At 40.2% G+C, this 20,590-nt stretch overlaps 1 protein-coding gene across 1 annotated transcript in view; it reads left to right on the forward strand.

The window, feature by feature from the left end:
- Positions 1–20,590, forward strand: part of LOC105494349 (inter-alpha-trypsin inhibitor heavy chain 5) — a 102,297-nt gene that overhangs the window by 16,330 nt on the left and 65,377 nt on the right. The window contains exons 3-5 of the mRNA XM_011762682.2: positions 8,610–8,773; positions 9,812–9,913; positions 13,187–13,437. Of these exons, the coding sequence (XP_011760984.2) occupies positions 8,610–8,773; positions 9,812–9,913; positions 13,187–13,437 (517 nt within the window). The remainder of the gene's footprint in view (positions 1–8,609; positions 8,774–9,811; positions 9,914–13,186; positions 13,438–20,590) is intronic.

A 20,590-nucleotide genomic window follows, 5' to 3' on the forward strand; every position in this document is an offset into this window, starting at 1 on the left:
GGAGATGGTTGGATGTGTGGCTCTGGATTGGTCGGTTTATGTATCAAAGGTGTGCTTGCAGCAGGGTTGTCTGCTGTTCCTAGGAAGGAGCCAGCCCTGGGAGGGACGGTCTTTCCAGGATCAAAGCCCCAAATGCCAGAGCGTCAAGAATATCGACAACAAGAAAATATGGTCAGTACAGCAGGTAGCATGACTCTGGGCGTCATACCTCACTGAGGACTAGTCATATGTGTGTCTGTGCCTGTGCCCAACTCTGACCATTGTGGGGCATCCTGTTCAGGAAGTGTATGGAATGGGGTGGGGGGGGCGCCTTTCTTATACAAAAATAAAAATGGCATTTTGTTTTCCTTCTCCTCTAAATATAATGAAACATCACTAAGTAGACTATATTAGCACAAGTAGGTGATTCAGAACCGATGCCATTTCCTGTCTACAGAGGGGTAAAATGATTTCCCTGAGGTGGTAAATCCAGCAGGGAAGTATCTTCTGTTTCATTCAAAAACAACATGGGCTGTATTTTTTTTTTTTTTTGAAATGGAGTTTTGCCCCTGTCACCCTCACCCAGGCTGGAGTACAATGGCATGATCTCGGCTCACTGCAACCTCCTCTTCCCGGGTTCAGGTGATTCTCCTGCCTTAGCCTCCTGAGTAGCTGGGATTACGGGTTCCTGTCACCACACCCAGCTAATTTTTTGCATTTTTAGTAGAGATGGGATTTCACCATGTTGGCCAGGCTAGTCTCAAACTCCTGACCTCAGGTGATCCACCAACCTCAGTCTCCCAAAGTGCCGGGATTACAGGCATAAGCCACCACGCCTGGCCCTGTATTGTTTTTCTTAGAAAGGAGAAGCATTAAGGGTTAGTAGAGATTTGGTGTGTGGAGTCAGCCAACTGCCACGCTCCAGCCTTCTGAGTTCTCTCCCACCTCCATAACGACTTCTAATGGTTGCTAAAGAATGGTTAGACTGAAAGAAAACAATGAAAGGTTAATATTCTAGGAAGAGGCACTGTGGCCTGAGTGCTGGCAAAGGCTGTCCCAACCGTTCCTCCACCACATTTCCAGATGGCATCTTGGGTGACTCAGGACGTCCTCGGGTGGCTTGATTTTAAGTGCCTCACATGAGTCATACCCAAAGCTTGGATCCCTTGAGCAATTAAGACACTCCCTGCCTCAAATGACTTTTCCATCTGTGTTGCCTTTGTAGGAAAAAATAATGAAGAAATTATCTTATGTCACAGGAAGATTTTTTTTGCCACTATTTTCCAGCGGACATCCCAAAACAAAGTTATGACTGAAATAGAAATATGGAAAGCATGTTGGATTTTTAAGAACCGTGTACTGGGAAAAAGTGAGGCCACTGTTTTATATCCTTCCTTTCATGACACATTTTCATGAGCCTCTGCCATGCAAAGGCCTTGCTTGTTTTTTAGTGTTGTCCATTTCCTGTGTTACCTGCCTGTCCAATATTCTTCTCACAGCATGCTCTCCTTTCTAGTCATTGATTTGGGAATGTGCTGTGATTCATTTCCATTTCCATGTCTTCCGTGTTCTTAGAATGTTCTTTCTGTTCTTTCACCACATGTAAATACTATATGTTTTAAAACCTTTTCTTACTTTTGCAGACTTCACTGATTTATCTTTCTTCTCAACACTGGAAGGTCTTACAGTCAAGGTATCTATCTATCTATCAATCTATCTATCTATCTATCTATCTATCTATCTATCTATCTATCCATCCATCCATCCATCCATCTATCCATTCACCCATTCCTATATCCCCTATCTCTTTAGACATAAAAGATTAAATTTCATATATAGTTTTCCTCTATCTTGAGAGCTGTAGGTAAAAAGAGAACACCGTGTTAAGCACTATTATATCTCATGATCTAAATAGAAACTCCTTCTAATGCAAAGAAGAAGGAGGAGGAGGAGGGGAAGGGAAAGAAGAAGAAGGAAGGAAGAAGAAAGAAGAAGAAGGAGAAGGAGGAAGAAGAAAGGAGGAAGAATAAAGAAGAAAGATGGAAGAAGAAGAAAGAGAAGGAGGAGAAGAAGGTGGAGGGAGAAGGGAAGGGGAAGGGGAAGGGGAAGGGGAAGGGGAAGGTCAACAGGAAAAAGTAGTAGTCATGGCTTCTGTTCTCTATGTTTATAATCCCATAATCTACCAGGGCAGGGTTGGTAACTGGGAGGGGGATAGACTTGTGCCTAATTGAATCTAGTAGATTCTGCACCAAGGGAACTGTAACAGAAGGGCCAGGCTGTGGTATGTCAGTAACAGCAGGGGCTCCTGGGAGAATTGTAGCTGGGCAGAAGCACAAAAACTAAAATAGTTTCTTGAACCTTTTTTCAGCCTGTCTCTTGGGCCCATAAACTAAGTTTCATTTTCTTGATGTAATATTGTGGAAAATTCTACTAAATCTATACACTTAATTTAAGGTATAAGAAGATACCGTAATAAACTTAATATTGTCAGGTGTCTTCTAATTTTCACATTTTAAATTTAATGAAATTATTTCTTATCTCATAAATAAGAACAAATCACCACGACATTAAAAATAGTCTCAAGCATACCCAGTGAAGAAGATTTTGATCTATTTTAAAAACGCTACTGAGCAAGAACTATTAGCAGAAGGAGCTAAATTTTACTTGGAACACTGTGCAGCTAGAGCTGTAAACTTCTGCTTATTTAAGATGTGAACTTAATACTCTCCCCCGACTAGTATTCTACTTTTATGTAAAAGAATTACATGATAGGCCAGGCGCGGTGGCTCACGCTTGTAATCCCAGCACTTTGGGAGGCTGAGATGGGCAGATCACGAGGTCAAGAGATCGAGACCATCCTGGCAAACACGGCGAAACCCCGTCTCTACTAAAAATACAAAAAAAACTAGCCAGGCGTGGTGGCGGGTGCCTGTAGTCCCAGCTTCTGGGGAGGCTGAGGCAGGAGAATGGCATAAACCCGGGAGGCGGAGCTTGCAGGGAGCTGAGATCGCGCCACTGCACTCCAGCCTGGGTGACAGAGCCAGACTCTGTCTCAAAAAAAAAAAAAAAGAAAAGAAAAAAAAAAAAAGAATTACATGATAAGTTGACCAGAAGAATTTTTGAAGTGTCAGAATATGACTACAGTTCAGAGAATACATTCAGTTTAATGTCCTCTATCTTCAATGTGTACAATTTAATGGATGGTAACTGAGGCTCACAAGTAACTTTTGAATTAGCACCAAAGACTGAATTATATTTAGTATACCTTTGGAGTTCTATATTTTATGGGTTATCAAACAATTATCACTGTGAAAAGCCTTGTCATTAGCCAAGTGGTCTCTGTGTTCTTTTTTGAAAGAGGGAGGACTGGGAATCGGGGCTTTGAATGGCTACTGGGGATTGACTACCTTTTACCTGTGTGATCTGGCAAAGTCACACAGTAAATGACTTTGGCCTAGACTGGAAAAGTGAAGAGTTTAGATTTCAGAAGCTCTTTTTCTTTACAGTTTATCTTCATAATTTAACTTTTCCAAAAAATTTTCAAGGATATTTTTAATATGCTGAAAGTCTAGTTTACAAAACATAACAAAGTGTGTAAAGATCAGAAATGACATAGAGTTGGAAATAACTAATAAAATAACTAAATATCACTCACCAGCAAATCACACTGAAGTGGGGTTGCAAACTCAAATGTCTTCAGAGACTAGACAGGTGTTTCAGTTTTCTATTGCTGCACAAAAATTTTCCGCAAAGTTCAGTGGCTTAGAGCAACAACCATTTTATCACATCATTTGGTGGGGAAGAATTTGGATAGGGCTCAGCTTGGTGATTCTTCTGGCCTGTGGTGTTGCTGGAGGTTGCTCTGGGCTGTTCAGGTGGCAGATGGCTGCTCTGGAGTGGGCAGTGCAGCTTCCTTCATGAGCTGGGCTCCTTGGCAGGAACAGCTGGGCTCAGCTGAGTTATTCTCCATGTTTTTCCTGCAATTGTAGCAGAAAAGCAGCCATAGACAGTATGTAAATGAATGGATGTGGCTGTGTTTCAATAAAACTTTATTTACAAAACAGTGTGGCCTGCCTGACATAGCTTGCCTACTCCTGCTACAGATGAATGAGAGAACAGGGACATCTGAAAGGACTTTCCAAAAATGATGAAAAATGATTACAAATGGATGATGGATGATGGGGGAACTGGTTAACTAAAATTTAATGCATCCACAAAATGTAATACTATGCAGCTATTTTTAAAAAGGAAGGAGGTAGATATTTTTTGTTCAGTGGCAGATTGCATTTTCCAAAGATGGCAACTTGAATGTGCCATTCCTCCCGTGGAGATGGGGGCCTGTGCCCTCCGCCTTTGAAACTGAGTGTGCCTTTGTGCCTGCTTTGACCAGTAGAGTATGATAGAAGTAATGCATTGTGATTTTTGAGGTCAGTGTGTGACAGGGCATCTAGCTTCCACCTTGCTGTTGAGAAAGCTACCAGGTGACCAGTAGAGCCTGTGGCTACCAGGTGACCAGCCTGACTCATGTGCAGTGGCCCATGCTGTGAGTTCATCTACACTCGCCCATTTGGAAGGACTATATAGAGGAGATTGAGGGACAGCATGAGATGGAGAGATGCCAGCCTTGGCTGCCTCAGCAACTCACAATTCCAGCTTCAGCCACCCTTTGTAGAGAAGCCAGACCTCCCAGCCAAGCCCTTCTGGAATTCGTGACCCACAGAAACCCTGAGAGAAAACACAAGGATTGCTGCTGTTTTAAACCACTGAGTTTTAGAGTGACTTGTTAAGCAGCATGAGATAGCTAAAACACAGAAGAGGAAAGATGAACTAACTATATCACTAGGTGAGATTAAGCAAATTAGTACAGTATATATTTATAGAAGGATATACAAAAGTTGTCAAACATTGTCTCTGAGAAATGGAACTGTGAATCTGGGGTGGGAGGGAGACTGCTATTTTCATTTTATATTCAGCATAATTAGAAGTTTTTACCATGTGCATATGTTACTAGATAATTTTTAAAACACTAGTTTAAATTTTAAATAAAGCAGAGAATGATAAAGCTAGAATATACCGAGTTCATAGGATTTTTTTTTTAATAATGCATTGATTCCTATTTACTTTCCAATGCATCTGTAGAAATCAGAGCTGTGTGCAATGGTATTTTAGATGCTTTGCAAAATCACAAGATCACAGCCATGGGGCATTTCTTATACACCAGCTCAGATTTGGAGATAAAAGAATATATTTAATCATGGATAATTTAGAAAGAAAAACTCTTCCCAGAAATAACACAGATCAAAGTAAACACTTCATCTCAATTCATGGTCTTATTAACCTTGGGGTTCTTTTTTTTGAAAGATAATGAGATACAAATTTTAACTTTAAAAAATACCCCTACAGGTTGTCATGTTGTTAAATCATTATCATTACCATCCCCAGCCTAATCCTCATTGCCTTTACTGAAATGTAAGAAATGTTTTTAATGAGATCATTTAACAGAAACATTTGGTAAAGCTACATGCTGGAGTCTCTTTTTTAATCCTAATCGCTTTGGAGGAGAGAGACAGATTTTGTCCTGAAGAGACTAGATTTCCATAAAATGATACCATATAGTCCACCTTCCCAATTCAGACATGATTTCCTAAACCCGAAGGTTTTATTCCTCAGTTTTAGCTTTGCCTTAAATCTGTGGATCACAGATGTGGATGTAATTTTGGTGATTTATTCAAGCCCTCTTCACTTGCAGATGAAGAAATATATATTTTAAAGTTCAATTACTTAAAAGAGTCATTCTCAAACTTGATCAGGCATTAGAATGACCTGAAGGGCTTGTTAAGCCACAGCTTGCCGGGCCCACCCTCTGAGTTTCAGATTCTGTGGATTTGGATGGAGTCTGAGAATCTCTAGCAAGTTTCCAGGTGATGGTGATGCTGCTGGTCCGAGGACCACACTTTCGAGAAGCGCTACTTTGAAATAATTCCTTCTCAAACTAAACTGGAAGGTTTCTTTTCCTCTTTTAGGCAAAAATCTTTCAACTATGCTCAGATTTTTTTTAAACTTAATCATTACTTAAATGAACTGTAAATGTTTATCCCTTGTATCTCTTTAAGAAAGATGCACATCCCCCTAACATTTTCCTTAAGCTGTTCCATTTGTCTTTGGCTTTTTTGAGTTACCAAGACTGGAAGTTCTTGCACAATCTGCCACGAAGATGAACGGCCCTGACACCTTTGCATGGAGTGCTTGCCCATTCTCTCCCCTTGCTCATGTGCTTGGCTCCGACCCTTGCAGCTCCCTGTCTTGTGGGTGTTCGAGTCCATCCTCAGGTGTGCTTGATATATATATATATATATATATATATATATATATAAAAGTGTGTGTATATATATATATTATGTATATATAATATGTATATATACACACATATATATGTACATATATATATATTTTTTTCCTGTGACAGGGTCTTGCTCTGTCATCCAGGCTGTAGTGCAGTGGCACAATCTTGGCTCACTGCAACCTTTGCCTCCCTGCTTCAAGCAATTCTCCTGCCTCAGCCACCTGTGTAGCTGGGACTACAGTCATGCACCACCACATGCAGCTAATTTTTGTATTTTTAGTAAAGATGTGGTTTCACCATATTGGCCAGACTGGTCTTGAACTCCTGAACTCAGGTGATCTGTCCACCTTGGCACATCAAAGTGCTTGGCCTCCCAAAGTGCTGGGACTACAGGTGTGAGCAACTGCGCCCAGTCAGTGTGTTTGATATTTATAGCCACTTCTCTAATACATCATAGAAAATATGTCTCAAGGTTTTGGTGGTTTGCATGCAGATCATGATTTGACACAAACATTTTGAGTACGTATTTGTTTAAATAGAATAACCCTCTGTAGTAACCTTTTTGAAGCAAGGTTTATGATGACCTTTGTATGTCACAGCAGGAATATGTCTTTGATAGCAATAGGTCACAACCTTATATCTGTTTTGCAAACAGGCCTAGGACTGTAAATAAATTAATAAAGCACATGAGGGTTGAAATAAACTTTGCCCAGTTAGGTCACAGTTCCTGAAGGAGAGAGTAGAATCTTATCAGAGTAAGCCAGTTGCATTCAACATGTTCTGAGAACCATTGTGTGCCCAGGACCAGGATAGGGGTTGAGCACACAATGATGAGTAGGACATGTCTGCAGAGGGCAGCCAGACAGTCTCGCATAAGAGTGGCCAGTGCAGACTTTGAAGTAAGTGGGATTGGGTTCAAATTCCACATCCATTACTTGCTGGCATGGACCAATATGTGCCCTCATGAAGCTTGACTTCCCTCCATCTATGAAATGGGAATAAAACACCTACTGCATATGTCTTCCAACACCGTCATGGGGTATTGTCTTGTTTTAGCTTGCTCGGGCTTCCATAACAAAATTCTATAGACCATGTGGCTTAAACAACATACATTTATTTTCTCACAGTTCTAGAGGCTGGAAGTCCAAGACCCAGGTTCTGTAGGGTTTGGTTTTTGATGAGGGCTCTTGTCCTGGCTTGTAGACGGCTGCCTTCTTAATGTGTGCCCACATGGGCTTTCTTGGTGTATGCACATGGAGAGAGAGAGACAGAGAGAGCTCTCTTATGTCTCCTTTCTTAAGGGCATTAATCCCATCATAGAGACCCCACTTTCATTACCTCATCTAAATCTAATTTCCCCCAAAGGCACTCATCTCCAAATACTGCCTTCCCCTCAACCCCACCACCTCCCATAGTGGGTTAGGGCTTCAACATGTGCATTCTAGGAGGACACAGCCCATAACATGCTTATCAATTGCTTGGCCAGTTCCTGGAGTTAGATAATCACTCTGTTAGTAGTGGCTTGTGGCTTTCCTTACAAATGTTGTCTTCCTTCTTCAGGCCTCTGCTACCAGCTATCACCAGATGTAGCTCTGTTGTGAGGACTAGAAAAAACCCTGAAGAGTTTTAACAGGCTTTTCATTTGCACCTTCTAGTTACTGCTCTTATCAGAGGCTTTCGGGATAAATTTAGCTAGCACAGACTTAGGCGTTTCTTTTTCTGGGTTCTCAATTCTCCAGATACTCTTCTGAGTTCAGTATTGATTCCTATTTCACAGTAATGTGCCTGTAATACAGATAGGGAAGCTCTGGTGTATTGTTTCTCTAGGTGGACATTGAAAGTAATTTTAAAATACGAGATTTTTGTTAGTCATGTTCTGGTTTTTGGAATATTTCAGTAGTCCTGTAAATGTGATGTAAAAGTGAAAACAGAAGAGTATTATATACAGCACATACTTTACTTCTAAAATTCCAATAATTGATTGAACTATTTAAGGAATGTGTATTTTTTGCAAAATTGGACATCTTCACTGTGTTCACTTGTTAAAGTTAGGTTAAAAGATTTGTTTATGTGTTACTAATTGTTTATGCAAAACAATCAAGGTTGTTTTATAAAGGAAGGGAGTTAAAAATGGGGAAATCAGGACAAGATGAAGAAAGGAGATAGGAATCACATGCCAAAGGCTCCCAAACTGACAATTACTTCCCTTGTAGAAAAAAAGACGTTCCCCTACCACCAAAATGCTTTCATGCATCACCGATAATACTGTGTGCTTTCATTCCTACAGAAAACCAAACCTTTGATGACAGAATTCTCGGTGAAGTCTACCATCATTTCCCGTTATGCCTTCACTACTGTTTCCTGTAGAATGCTGAACAGAGCTTCTGAGGACCAGGACATTGAGTTCCAGATGCAGATTCCAGCTGCAGCTTTCATCACCAACTTCACTATGTAGGTGACATGCTGGTCAGGGTCGAAGATTTCTGTGTGGGGTGGTCAGGTTGAGCCTGAGATGATGTGAGGTCCACAGCCTTGTAACTGGGAGGGTTTATATTCCAGTAGGTGGTATATGGATCAGAAGGTCGATTCTTTTGCTCAAATTCATTGGTTGGTTCATTTATTCATTCATTCCTTTTCTTCTTCTCTTTTTCCCTCCCTCCCTTCCTCCCTCCCTTCTTTCCTTCCTTCCTTCCTTCTTCTATCCCTCCCTCCTTCTCGCTCTCCCTTCCTTCTATTTTCTCTTTTTTATTCAATTTTTTTCTTTCTTTCTTTCCTCTTTCTTTTCCTCTTTCTTTCTTTCCTTCCTCCCCTCCAACAAATGAATGACCATTATGGGCCAGGTACTTTTCATGGGAACTGGTGCACTTCTCTGAGAAAGACAGCGTCACTTTGCTGCACAAATTCCAGTGGGGAGAAACAGTCAATAGATAAATGAACAAAGAATAAATGAGATGAATTTCAGACAGTTGCAAATATGATAAAGATGGCAGGTCAGACTGAGAGGGCCTTCCTCAGTTAGGGAGATCTGGGAAGAAAGAGCTTTCAGGAGGCTCTTCCTCCTCCATGGTGAAATTGAGGGCTGAAAGACAAGGCAGCATAGAACCTTTGATATGCTAGATTGGATATCTTTCCTCCTCCTCTGAGCCAAGAAGTAAAGATATGTAAAACGGAGTAGGTGTTGGGTTTAACTTTTGGCCCAGGTCAGATGATAGTTGGTGAGTCTTCATGGAAGTGTGAGCAGATCTTGTGATTTTTCTCCTAGAGAATCACAGAGGCACCATGGGTTGGGTCTTGCTATTTGGACCTGTTGAAAATCGCCCTAGAATAAAATGAATGATTCGAAGGTAGTGCCCTAGTCTGGAATGCGTTCTTTCTACACATCCAAGAGGCAAATAAAAATATTTCCTGGGGTTGTCATGGTTATAAGATCCATGTCTGAATTTGTCTTGGAACTGCAAGCTGGTAGCACAGCTGTCTCTTGTGTTTCAGGCTTATTGGAGACAAGGTGTATCAGGGCGAAATTACAGAGAGAGCAAAGAAGAGTGGTGATAGGGTAAAAGAGAAAAGGAATAAAACCACAGAAGAAAATGGGTAAGTATTGGTTAATCAAGGAATTAAAAACCCATTTTAGCAAAGTGTCAGGTTTTCTATGCCTTTGCCTACTCCTCTTGTTGTCTTACTTTCCTCCAAGTATTTTTCTTTCATTTTTTATCAAAATAATAAATATATCTGGTGAATAACATAGTCGATAAGTGTTTGTAATAAAAAGGAGAATTTTACCTTACCTATCCCTCATTCTCACTTCCTACACATATCCCTTTCTAATATTTCTATATGTAGTTTGTAGTTTTCCTTTTTTTTTTTTTTTTTTGAATGAGTTCTCACTCTGTTGCCCAGGCTGGAGTGCAGTAGTACAATCATGGCTCACTGCAATCTCAACCTCCTGGGCTCAAGTGATTCTCCCACCTCAGCCTCCCAAGTGGCTGGGATTACAGGTGTGCACCACCACATGCAGGTAATTTTTATTTATTTATTTATTTATTTATTTATTTATTTATTTATTTATTTATTTTGTAGAGATGGGGTCTTGCTATATTGCCCAGGCTGATCTTGAACTTCTGGGCTCAAGCAGTTCTCCCACGTTAGCCTCTCAAAGTACTGGGATTATAGGTGTGAGCCACTATGCCTGGCCTGTACATAGTTATTTTGTGTGTGTGTAGTTACCTCCCAAACTCTAAATATTATGATAGTCATACTTCAAACTTTTTTTTGATAAAAATAAGACATTATCTGTTGACTCTTTGCTATAAATAAATGGTATATGGCAAATTAACAATATTCCTACTTTTACTCTGCATTCAGATTTTTATATTATTATTTTATTTCTTCTTCCATCAATCCAACAGTGTTTAGACTATCTTGGACTATCCCTACTATCTTAAATGATGATATTCCCTCTCTTAACCTCCACTGTCTCTCTCCTTTCTCATTTCATAATGTTACCTAATCATTGTTTGAGTTATTAGCATCTTGATTCTGACTTGTAATACTTTTATTCTTTCTTTTGTCTATAAATTGAATCTAAACATTGAAACCAATACATAGAAATTGCTTTTTAATGACTATAGAAATAACATGAACTGCATGCAGAGCCACCTAGTACACTAAGATTATTTTTTCCTCTCCACTAGCCCAATGTGTAGGCCTTCATCCCCTTGGCAGAAAAATGATCTTTGTATCTAGATAAAATGGTGTGAACCCGGTAACCTGGTTTTCCTCATGAGTAAAAAGACACCATTTTGAGAAATTTAGTTCTCTAAAATTATAGACTGCCAAAAACTTTGCTGTTGGAAATTTTATTAGTGACAAGGGAATGCCTCACTCTTGTCTGGAAGACATGAGCCATGGGTTCACTTTGATACAGAAAAACAACCAAGGTCCAGAGCTTCAGATAAGGGATTTTCAGGCACAAAATTCCACGTTTATCTTAATGTCATAGTTTCTAAGGACACAGTGAATCTTTAGTCTGCTTGTCAGTCCAGGCTGAAATGATGGTTTTACACACAGCCTTTGCTTTGAGACTGTCCAAACCCTGCTCTATTTAAATTTAACCTATACTCCATCCTTCCCCTAATTCTGTAATAGTCCTGTCTCTTCCTTTGATGAGTCACCTCATGGTGCCTCTGGTATGTGGTCTCCCTTGCTGTGGCAAGTTATTCAAACCTCACTCTGTTAGACTGTAGATTTATTCCAAGTGGTCTTTATCACAATTGTTCAGAGTCACGCTACAGATTAGTTTAGTTGAATCATGACATATGTTTCTGTTTTTCCTGGAGTTTTGAATTGCTTTTGTTTTTTCTTATGATATAAAATGATATAACATCTAGCAACACACAAAACTCATTTCAAATCATAACAAAATGAACAGCTATGACCAAGTTTCTGCAAGCAGTGACATCCTTATCACCCTTGACATCTGGCCAACAGCAGTTGAAAGACATCACTGATTGGGAGACGTTCTGATTTTCAGAGCTGTTAAAACACGGATGTCTTTGTATCCATGAAATACTTTCATTGCTTTTCAGCCTTGATGCAGAACTTTTACCCCGGTATCTCTTTTCATTTTCTTCTGGGTTGGTTTTTTTATTTCATGTATTCCACATTTTCTTCTTTTTTGACTCTCACCTTTACTTTCCAGAAGTTACATTCTAAAGTAACTTTCTCAGAATGGGTGCATGAGAAGTAAACTTTATGAGACCTTGATTTAATATTTTGGCTGTGTATGACTTTGAGGTCAAAATACCTTTCCTTTCGAACTCTGAGGCATTGTTCCAATGTCTTATAACATCCAGTATTATTGATGATACATCTAATGGGATCAGATAACATCCCTTTTATGTTTTCTCTATGTGATGTTCTGAAGTTTTACAACGGTGGGTTTCAGTGTCAGTCTCTTTTCATTCATCCTGCTCAGTGCTCGAACTTTTCCATTTCAATACTTGTGTCTCTTTCCAGTTCTGGGAAGGAGGAGTATAGAAAGCCTATCAACTTAGTCATTCATTCACATTGGACTTGGAATTACCCTCTCTATACTGGGTCCCTCTTCTCCCTTCCATCTTGTGGTGTCCTGAATTCAGAGCCTTCACTCTCTCTCAGATTCTAACACAGAGCTGGGTTCTCTTTGCTGCACCCCTTCGCTGCATGTTCTGAGCTATAAAATTCTTGCTCTACTGAATATCCTAAGCCTTCTGGAAACTTCTTGAAATGTCTCACCTACTAACGGTTGCCACTCCCACTTATTCCTCTGGTGATCAGTCTACCATTTTGAATAAGAGAGCCCTCATTCCAAGTACTGAAAGCATCTGGAGTGTGTTTTTATCACCTTTGGAGTCCTTTATTCCCTACCTTTCCTGCTAAACATATCCACCAAACTTTACCAAGATGTGAAAACCTAGTATGTCAGCTATTTTAAAGTTATGTAAAATGCCAAGATTCATTGGCCATCCTTGTAAAGGGAGAGCACAATTTACAGCTTCACTCCAAAGCTCTCTCTTCAAGCAGTTCACCCACTCCACGTCTTTTCCCATTGCTCCCTTGGGTCTGTCTCAGGGAGAGGTAGGACAGTATTCTTAGAATCCTCTCCTGGCCGGTATTCTTTGACCCTTGGTGACCTACCTCTAGCACGGGGTTTCACTTCTTCTAATATTAATTTTTATTTTTCCTTTCTCAGGACCCACACTCACACCCACGGGTCTCCCTGGCAGGCTGGTTGGGAGGGTATGACTGGTGCCCTGTGGGGACTGAGGGAACCCGGCTCTATCCTCTTCTGAACCTCCCTGGGGTCCTTTTCCTTTTTCCTGGCAGAGAGAAGGGGACTGAAATATTCAGAGCTTCTGCAGTGATTCCCAGCAAGGACAAAGCCGCGTTCTTCCTGAGTTACGAGGAGCTTCTGCAGAGGCGCCTGGGCAAGTACGAGCACAGCATCAGCGTGCGGCCCCAGCAGCTGTCCGGGAGGCTGAGCGTGGACGTGAATATCCTGGAGAGCGCGGGCATCGCATCCCTGGAGGTGCTGCCGCTTCACAACAGCAGGCAGAGGGGCAGCGGGCGCGGGGAAGGTGAGTCCTGCGTGCTGGGTTCACGCAGATCAGTGGTGAAAACGCCCAGCTGGTACTTGGCTTCGGAGAAATCTACCAGAGATGGCACCCCTTCCTTTCAGCGAAGCCTTTGCATTTTTGTAGAAATTGGAATGATAGCAATGAAGCTAAGACAGCACCTGGTACTTTTCTTTTTCTTTTTCTTTTTTTTTTTTTGAGACGAAGTCTCTCTGTCGCTCAGGCTGGAGTGCAGTGGCGAGATCTCGACTCCTTGCAACCTCCGCCTCCCGGGTTCAAGCGATTCTGCTGCCTCAGCCTCCTGAGTAGCTGGGATTACAGGCATGCGCAACCATGCCTGGCTAATTTTGTATTTTTAGTTGAGACGGGGTTTCAACATGTTGGTCAGGCTGGTCTCGAACCCCTGACCTCGTGATCCACCCGTTTGGGCCTCCCAACGTGCTGAGATTACAGGTGTCAGCCACTGCACCCGGCCCATATTTTTTATTAAAGCCATGCTCTATTAAAAATGTATGAGTTATTGCAGTAATACCACTTCTGGAAATCTATCTTAGGTAAAACATCTAACATATTGGGAATGTCATATGCACAAGCTCGTTTGATAATGTTTGTGGTAGCAAAACCATTCCATCAGCCTAAAGATTCAATTCTATGGAAGAGATTAGTAAATTACTATTATAAGACAATTCAGCATGTGGCAGAGAAGAAAAGGCAAATTGTATATGTACTATAATGTTAAATATGAAGCTGATAAAATACTAGAAAGTTATAGAAAATAATCATTTTGTATCAGGGGTATGAGAAAAATCTGTTTTTTAACGTTCAGCAATATGTTATATTCTTTCTAAATTTAAATAATGAAAAATGCTTAGTATAGATGTAAGATACAGGCAACCTGATTCATTAGCAGAATCATTCTGATTTTTAAATTTTCTCAAATTCTGATTTTTAAAATAGCTCTTCATTTATTGAAATGAAAAATTACAGTGTAATCTAGTTTTAATCACCGTATTTTTTTTCCCTTTTTTTGGGAGGGGACTTTCTGGTTTTCACAAAGTCTAAAAGAGCGACTTTAGTTACTATATGAATTTCAACTAATAGTATATGTTAAATATTTCCTTGTGTTGGGCTGTATACTTAATATACCAGTAAGCCTGGTGAGTGTTGAATTGGATGAGATAGGAGAATGTTCAAAAGTTGCACCAGGATTAGAATTTCAAGATATCAGAGAATTGTGATATTGAGGGTGGAGAAATGGTAAATGACGAGCAGAGAATGTCGGAATCTGTATTCAGTGCCTGCAACTGCACAATCATAGAGTGACCCAGGAAGGCTTCTTGGACCAGGATATTTAGGGATGAGATCGGCATTAGAAGAGAGAGAGATGCCTCGACAAGTGGAATCAGAGAATGTTGGTATTTAACATAATGCAAAAATAGCCAAGGCCTAGAGCTGGTCCGTGGAAGGGCAAACAGTGTGGAAAATACGCTTCCTCCCCCAGCATGCAGTTGAGTTAATGACTTTGTGAGAGGCGGTTCGCTCTCACAGACTGAGGGTTTCCTGGCTCTGCGAGAGACCCAGGTCCTTTGTTATGTGTTGGACTCAAGTCTTTTGTTATGTGTTGACTCCAAACAATGAGCTTGACATTCTTAATCCAGATCTAGCTGGTATCTAGAAAAAGCGAAAATATTGTCAAGGTACCTGGCATTTAGAAATGGCGTGAGATCCAATACACCATTCTTAGGTCATGCAGGTGGTAGTTATATGGTTAATGGATTTTAGTTCAGTTGTTAATTGTAACCTTGTAAAAAACGCAAGGCTGTAAGACTTAGCTTGCACATCTGGGAAACGGGGGCAATAACTAGTTCATGGGTCATTGTGAAGTGCTCACGTATGTAAAGGGCTGGCCGCAGAATGAGAGCTTAAACATTATTATTACTAGTTATCACATTATATTGACTTTTTTTCTGTGCAAAACTTATCTCTGTAATAAGATCATCAGGGCCTTTGAAAGCACTGTGTCTGATTAACCTGCATCTCCTTAGCACTTAACACAATGTTAGGTAGGTAGCTAATTGAGTGTCTTTGAACTGCAGAAGAAAAGCAGGCCAGGGATAGTGGCTAACACCTGTAATCCCAGAACTTTGGGAGGCCAAGGTGGGAAGATCCCTGGCGCTCAGGAGTTCGAGACCAGCCTGGGCTACATAGTAAGACGTCGTCTCTGTGAGAAAATAAATAAATAAAAAGAAAAGCAAACACAAATGACTAAGAATGTTTTAAAATTTCATTTCTCTCTAACAATACCTCGGAAGAAAATTTTCTCATGTGCAACTGTGGGAAAGAAGTATTTTCTCAGGGGGCAAAGTTGTCAGGATCTGGTAAGGAGGGTAGAGTCTCTGTTAAGTGTGTCTGAAATGAGAACACATTCAGTAGCTGTGTCAGTAGAAGGTTCAGAGGGGAGTCCTGTTGCAGTAATGAAATGTGTTTTGCCCGATTTTCAGAATCATAATGACTCTTCAGAGATGTGTACGTGTTGTGGGGTGTGTATGTGTTTTGTTTGGAGGCAGTATGAATTATGACTGTTAGCTAAAAAAGTTGCTTACTGTTTATATTCAGGGCCTGTTAGTATCTCAGAGGAATTTTTCCAAACGGTTGATCTCTTGGGATCTGTTTGTTTTTAAGGAAATTGTTTTCCTAGCTCCTTGTACCAAAGCAGATACTTTGCCGTCCAGAACATGAAGCTTTTACAAACACGTCCCAGAGCCAGGTGCAGTGGACAGATTCCCTTTTTGCTGCTCCCCACTCCCGTCTTTCAGAGTTCAGCAGTTATTATTCCTGCAAAATGGCAGCCTTAGCAGCTTGAAGCACAGGATGTTGTGATTTTGTCTGGACATCGCTGCGTGTTTCCAGAAGAAATCCAGGCTAGAGATCAAACTGGAACTGGGCTTGTACCAGAACTATGATTGTGCGAATGAGGTCCAAGCCAGTACATTCCACTGACAGATCTGGCTGTGTTAAGAAACCTAACTTCTGGAATTTGTCTAAGTAAATCTCTCACCATGGACCCATTTTCATCTTTAAAGATGCGATTCTAGATAAGGATTACTACCGTGTGCTAGATACTAGACTAAGTACTTGCAGAGTGTATTATCTCATGCAATTTTTCTAACAACCCTCTTAGCTTGTATTTTTCAATCCCCATTTGAATTACGAAGAAGTTAAGAAACCTTACTTACTTATGGAAACAGAGGTTCAGTAATATGGACAAGGTCTCATATTTAATTATGGATAGAAATAGAACTTAAGCATAGGTCTATTTTATTCCAAGTTATACCCTTAACCACTGCACTATCTACCTCCTTGTTAAATAAACTGTACATTACTGTGGGTGGAGTTCAAATTCCAACTCTCTCCCTAAGTATAAAAATAAAAAGAAAGACTAAGAGCAATATAATCCACCTTTGCCTCAATTTACTTTCTGGTGTATCAGGATTGAACCCACATCAGTTGAATTATAAATTAATGGGATCTTTCCCAGTGTAAAAAGCAGTCCTGTGAGATGTATTTTGGAAGATGAAGCATTATAATTTCTGTTTATTAAAATAATTAACACAGGTACGTGGTTCAAAATCTTAAGCATTACAACTTGGTATACAGTGAAATACAAGACCCCCTCTCCCTCTGTCTCTCCATTCTCCACTTCCCCAGTTCTTATCCTCTGCAATATTCTCATGCTTTACGAGCTCAGTGGAACAGAGTATTTGAAATGAACGCTTTCCTGTAACATGCCTGGGATATGTGATTTCTGAAGATATATTCTGACTGATATTCCGAGACAGATATTCCCACTGTGTGATTGTTTTAAGGCTGGTTACTCTACTCTCTTTGTTAAACTCGTAAATTTCCTACTGTCTCACTTATGGCACCTAAATTACTACCCTTGCCATGATTCTTTTTTTTGGCAGAAAATTTTCATTTATGACAAGATCCCCAATGACTAGGAGTAAAATAAAATAAGATAAATCAAGTGATAAAAAGGATACCTTCCTTATTTTATTATCGTTGTGGTTTTACATCAATGACTCTCAATCCTGACTATACTCTCTAGTAACCTAGAGGGGTTTAGAAAGAATTCCAGGCAACCTATTCTAGACAAGTCCTACCCTGGCCTAGAGAAGTGATTTTGAATTTATTAGGGTGGGGCTAGGGAGCTGTACTTTTGGGTGTGATATTCTATAAATGTATATTAAACACTTAAAAATCTATGAGAGATTAAAAATTTTAAGTTATTTGTAAAGTTAAGAATAATGCTGACTATTTTTTCTGCCACTTGACAGGGGTGGTCGTATGATTTTTCATGGTTTATTCTTTCTATTCCTTGCTTTTTAAAAAGTTTTAGGGAAGTTTAATTTACACACCATAACATTTGCTCATGTTAAGTGTAAAATTTAGTGATTTTTAGGACATTGGCAGAGTTGTACAACCATTCTCATAGTCCAATTTTAGAACACTTCTACCACCCCAAAATAATCCTTGTACCCATTTGCAGTCACATCCTGTTCCTACCCCAGCCCCAGACAACCACTGATCCACTCTCCATCCCTGTAGACTTCAGCTATATTTTAAAAATCACCGCAGATAATTCAGATGCTCAGTAAAAGTTGAGATCTATTCCCTTGGATTTTCCAGCAGACCTTAGGAATATTAACTATGTCAAAATTTTGACCTACAGAAGCAACTTTTAAATTAAACAAGATTGGGCCGGGTGCAGTGGCTCATGCCTGTAATCCCAGCATTTTGGAAGGCCAAGGCGGGTGGATCACCTGAGGTCAGGAGTTCGAGACCAGCCTGGCCAACATGGCGAAACCCTATTTCTACTAAAAAACAAACAAACAAACAAAAAAAACCAAAAATACAAAAATTAGGCATGGTGGCATATGCCTGTAATCCCAGGCACTTGGAAGGCTGAGGCAGGAGAATTGCTTGAACCAGGGAGGCAGAGGCTGCAGTGAGCTGAGATTGTGCCATTGCACTCCAGCCTGGGCGACAGAGTCAGACTTGGTCTCAAAAAAAAAAAAAAAAAAAAAAAAAAAAAAAAAAAATTAAACAAGGTTGTTTCTCAATTTCATGGGGCCCTCAGATTACTCTGACTTTGGATCCTTGTTAAAATGTATTTTGTTCCTCTTTCCACTGACAAGTTTTCACTCTCAGATACAGGCCAACATAGAATTATGTGGTTGGTTGAAACAACCTCTTCCCATCTCCTGCTTCTCCTCTTCCACATGGAGACCTGAGATGGAGAAATCCCAACAGGCAAGCTCAATGGACCGATGCAATCTTTGTAATACAGTCTTAAGCTCATCAAATTAGGTATCTCATCTTCTTTCGGAGAAAAGCATGATCGTTTAGGACATTTGGGTGTCAAAAAAGAGCTTCTCAAATGTACTCGATTCCCTCTCTCGCTTCTTGGACTTGTGGGACTTGCCCCTCCTGCAGTCCTCCCGCTCCAACCCCCACCCCACGTTGAGAGAAGAGGCTCCAAGTCTGGCTTAGCATCAGCCTTCATCCCTGTGGTTTGACGACTCCATTGCCAATCTCAGTGGTTCCCAAACTTTGCCGCCCGTTAGAATCCACAGGGAGCTTTTATAAATCTATTGCTCAAGTCTCACCCATGCCAATGAAATCAAATAGCTGCGGATGGAAACTAGGTGTCAGTATTTTTATTAAAAAGATCCCCTTGTGATTGCAACAGGTAATAAAGTTTGGGATCTAGACTGTGATGTCCTGTTTTCTAGCCATATTCTGCTTTAGTTCCTAGCCCTTTGTTTTCTAAACTCTTTTTTTCCCCTCTGGGCTGCTTGACCCCGTTTCCAAGCTGTCACCTGGGGTTCCTGGGTAACCTCAATTCCTCATGTCCGTCAAAACTGAGGGATTTACGAGACTTTGCGCTAACCTAACATTAAAAGGAAATCTTAACTCTGGGAATGGGGAGACCTTTGTAACTGTTTTCATGTTCTCCTGCCATCTGGTTCGTCACCGAGAAGTGTTTGCCACTTAAGGACATGAAAGAAAGAGATAAAGTATCAGGTTATGCTCTTAAAAAAATACATTCTAAAAAGACAATCTACAGAATAGGAGAAAATATTTGCAAATCATATATTTGATAGAAGTCTAGTGTCCAGAATATACAAAGAATCCTTACAACTCAACCACAAAAGGATAAACAACCCAATTAAAATATGAGCAAAGGGCTTGAACAGACGTCCTTCCAAAGAAGACATACGAATGGCCAAAAACCATCAGAAAAGGTACTCAACACAATTAGTCATTAGGAAAATGCAAACCAAAACCACTTCACACACATTATAGGATGGCTATAATGAAACAAACAAAGGAAAGTGACAAGCGTTAGGGAAGATGTGGAAAAATTAGGATCCTTGTACATTGCTGGTAGGAATGTAAAATGGAGCAGGAAAACATTTGAAGGTTCCTCAAAAAGTTAAAATGAGCAAGAGATCTAGCAAGACCCGAGATCTGGCAAAATTTACCAACGTAAGTCAAGAAAATGCTGAAAACCTGGTAGCACTGTCACCACCAACAGCTATTCCCCCTCAGTTCCTTCAACAAACACGTGCTGAGCACCTATGCCAGGTACACTGTAAACTGTACACTTAAAATAAGTACATGTTATGGTGTGTAAATTAAACTTCCATAAAACTGTTTTTTTTAAATGCAAGGAATAGAAAGAATAAACCATGAAAGTCATATGACCATACCTGTTGAGTGCCAGAAAAAATAGTCAGCATTATTCTTAACTTTACAAATAACTAAAATTTTAAAAATTACTTATAGATTTTTAAGTGTTTAATATACATTTATAGAATATCACACCCAAAAGTACAGCTCCCTAGCCCCACCCTAATAAATTCACATTCACTTGTCTAGGGTAGGACTTGTCTAGAGTGGGTTGTCTGGAATTCTTTCTAAACCCTTCGAGGTTACTAGAGAGTATAGTCAGGATTGAGTGTCATTGATGTAAACATGGAGCAAGTCCTCTGGGTATATATTCAAAATAACTGAAAGCAGGTACTTAAATACTTGTGCAGGAATGTCTACAGTAGCAGTATCCACAGTAGCCCCAAAGTGGAAACAACAC

This window comes from Macaca nemestrina, chromosome 9 (genome assembly GCF_043159975.1).
Source record: "Macaca nemestrina isolate mMacNem1 chromosome 9, mMacNem.hap1, whole genome shotgun sequence".
Lineage (NCBI taxonomy): Eukaryota > Metazoa > Chordata > Mammalia > Primates > Cercopithecidae > Macaca > Macaca nemestrina.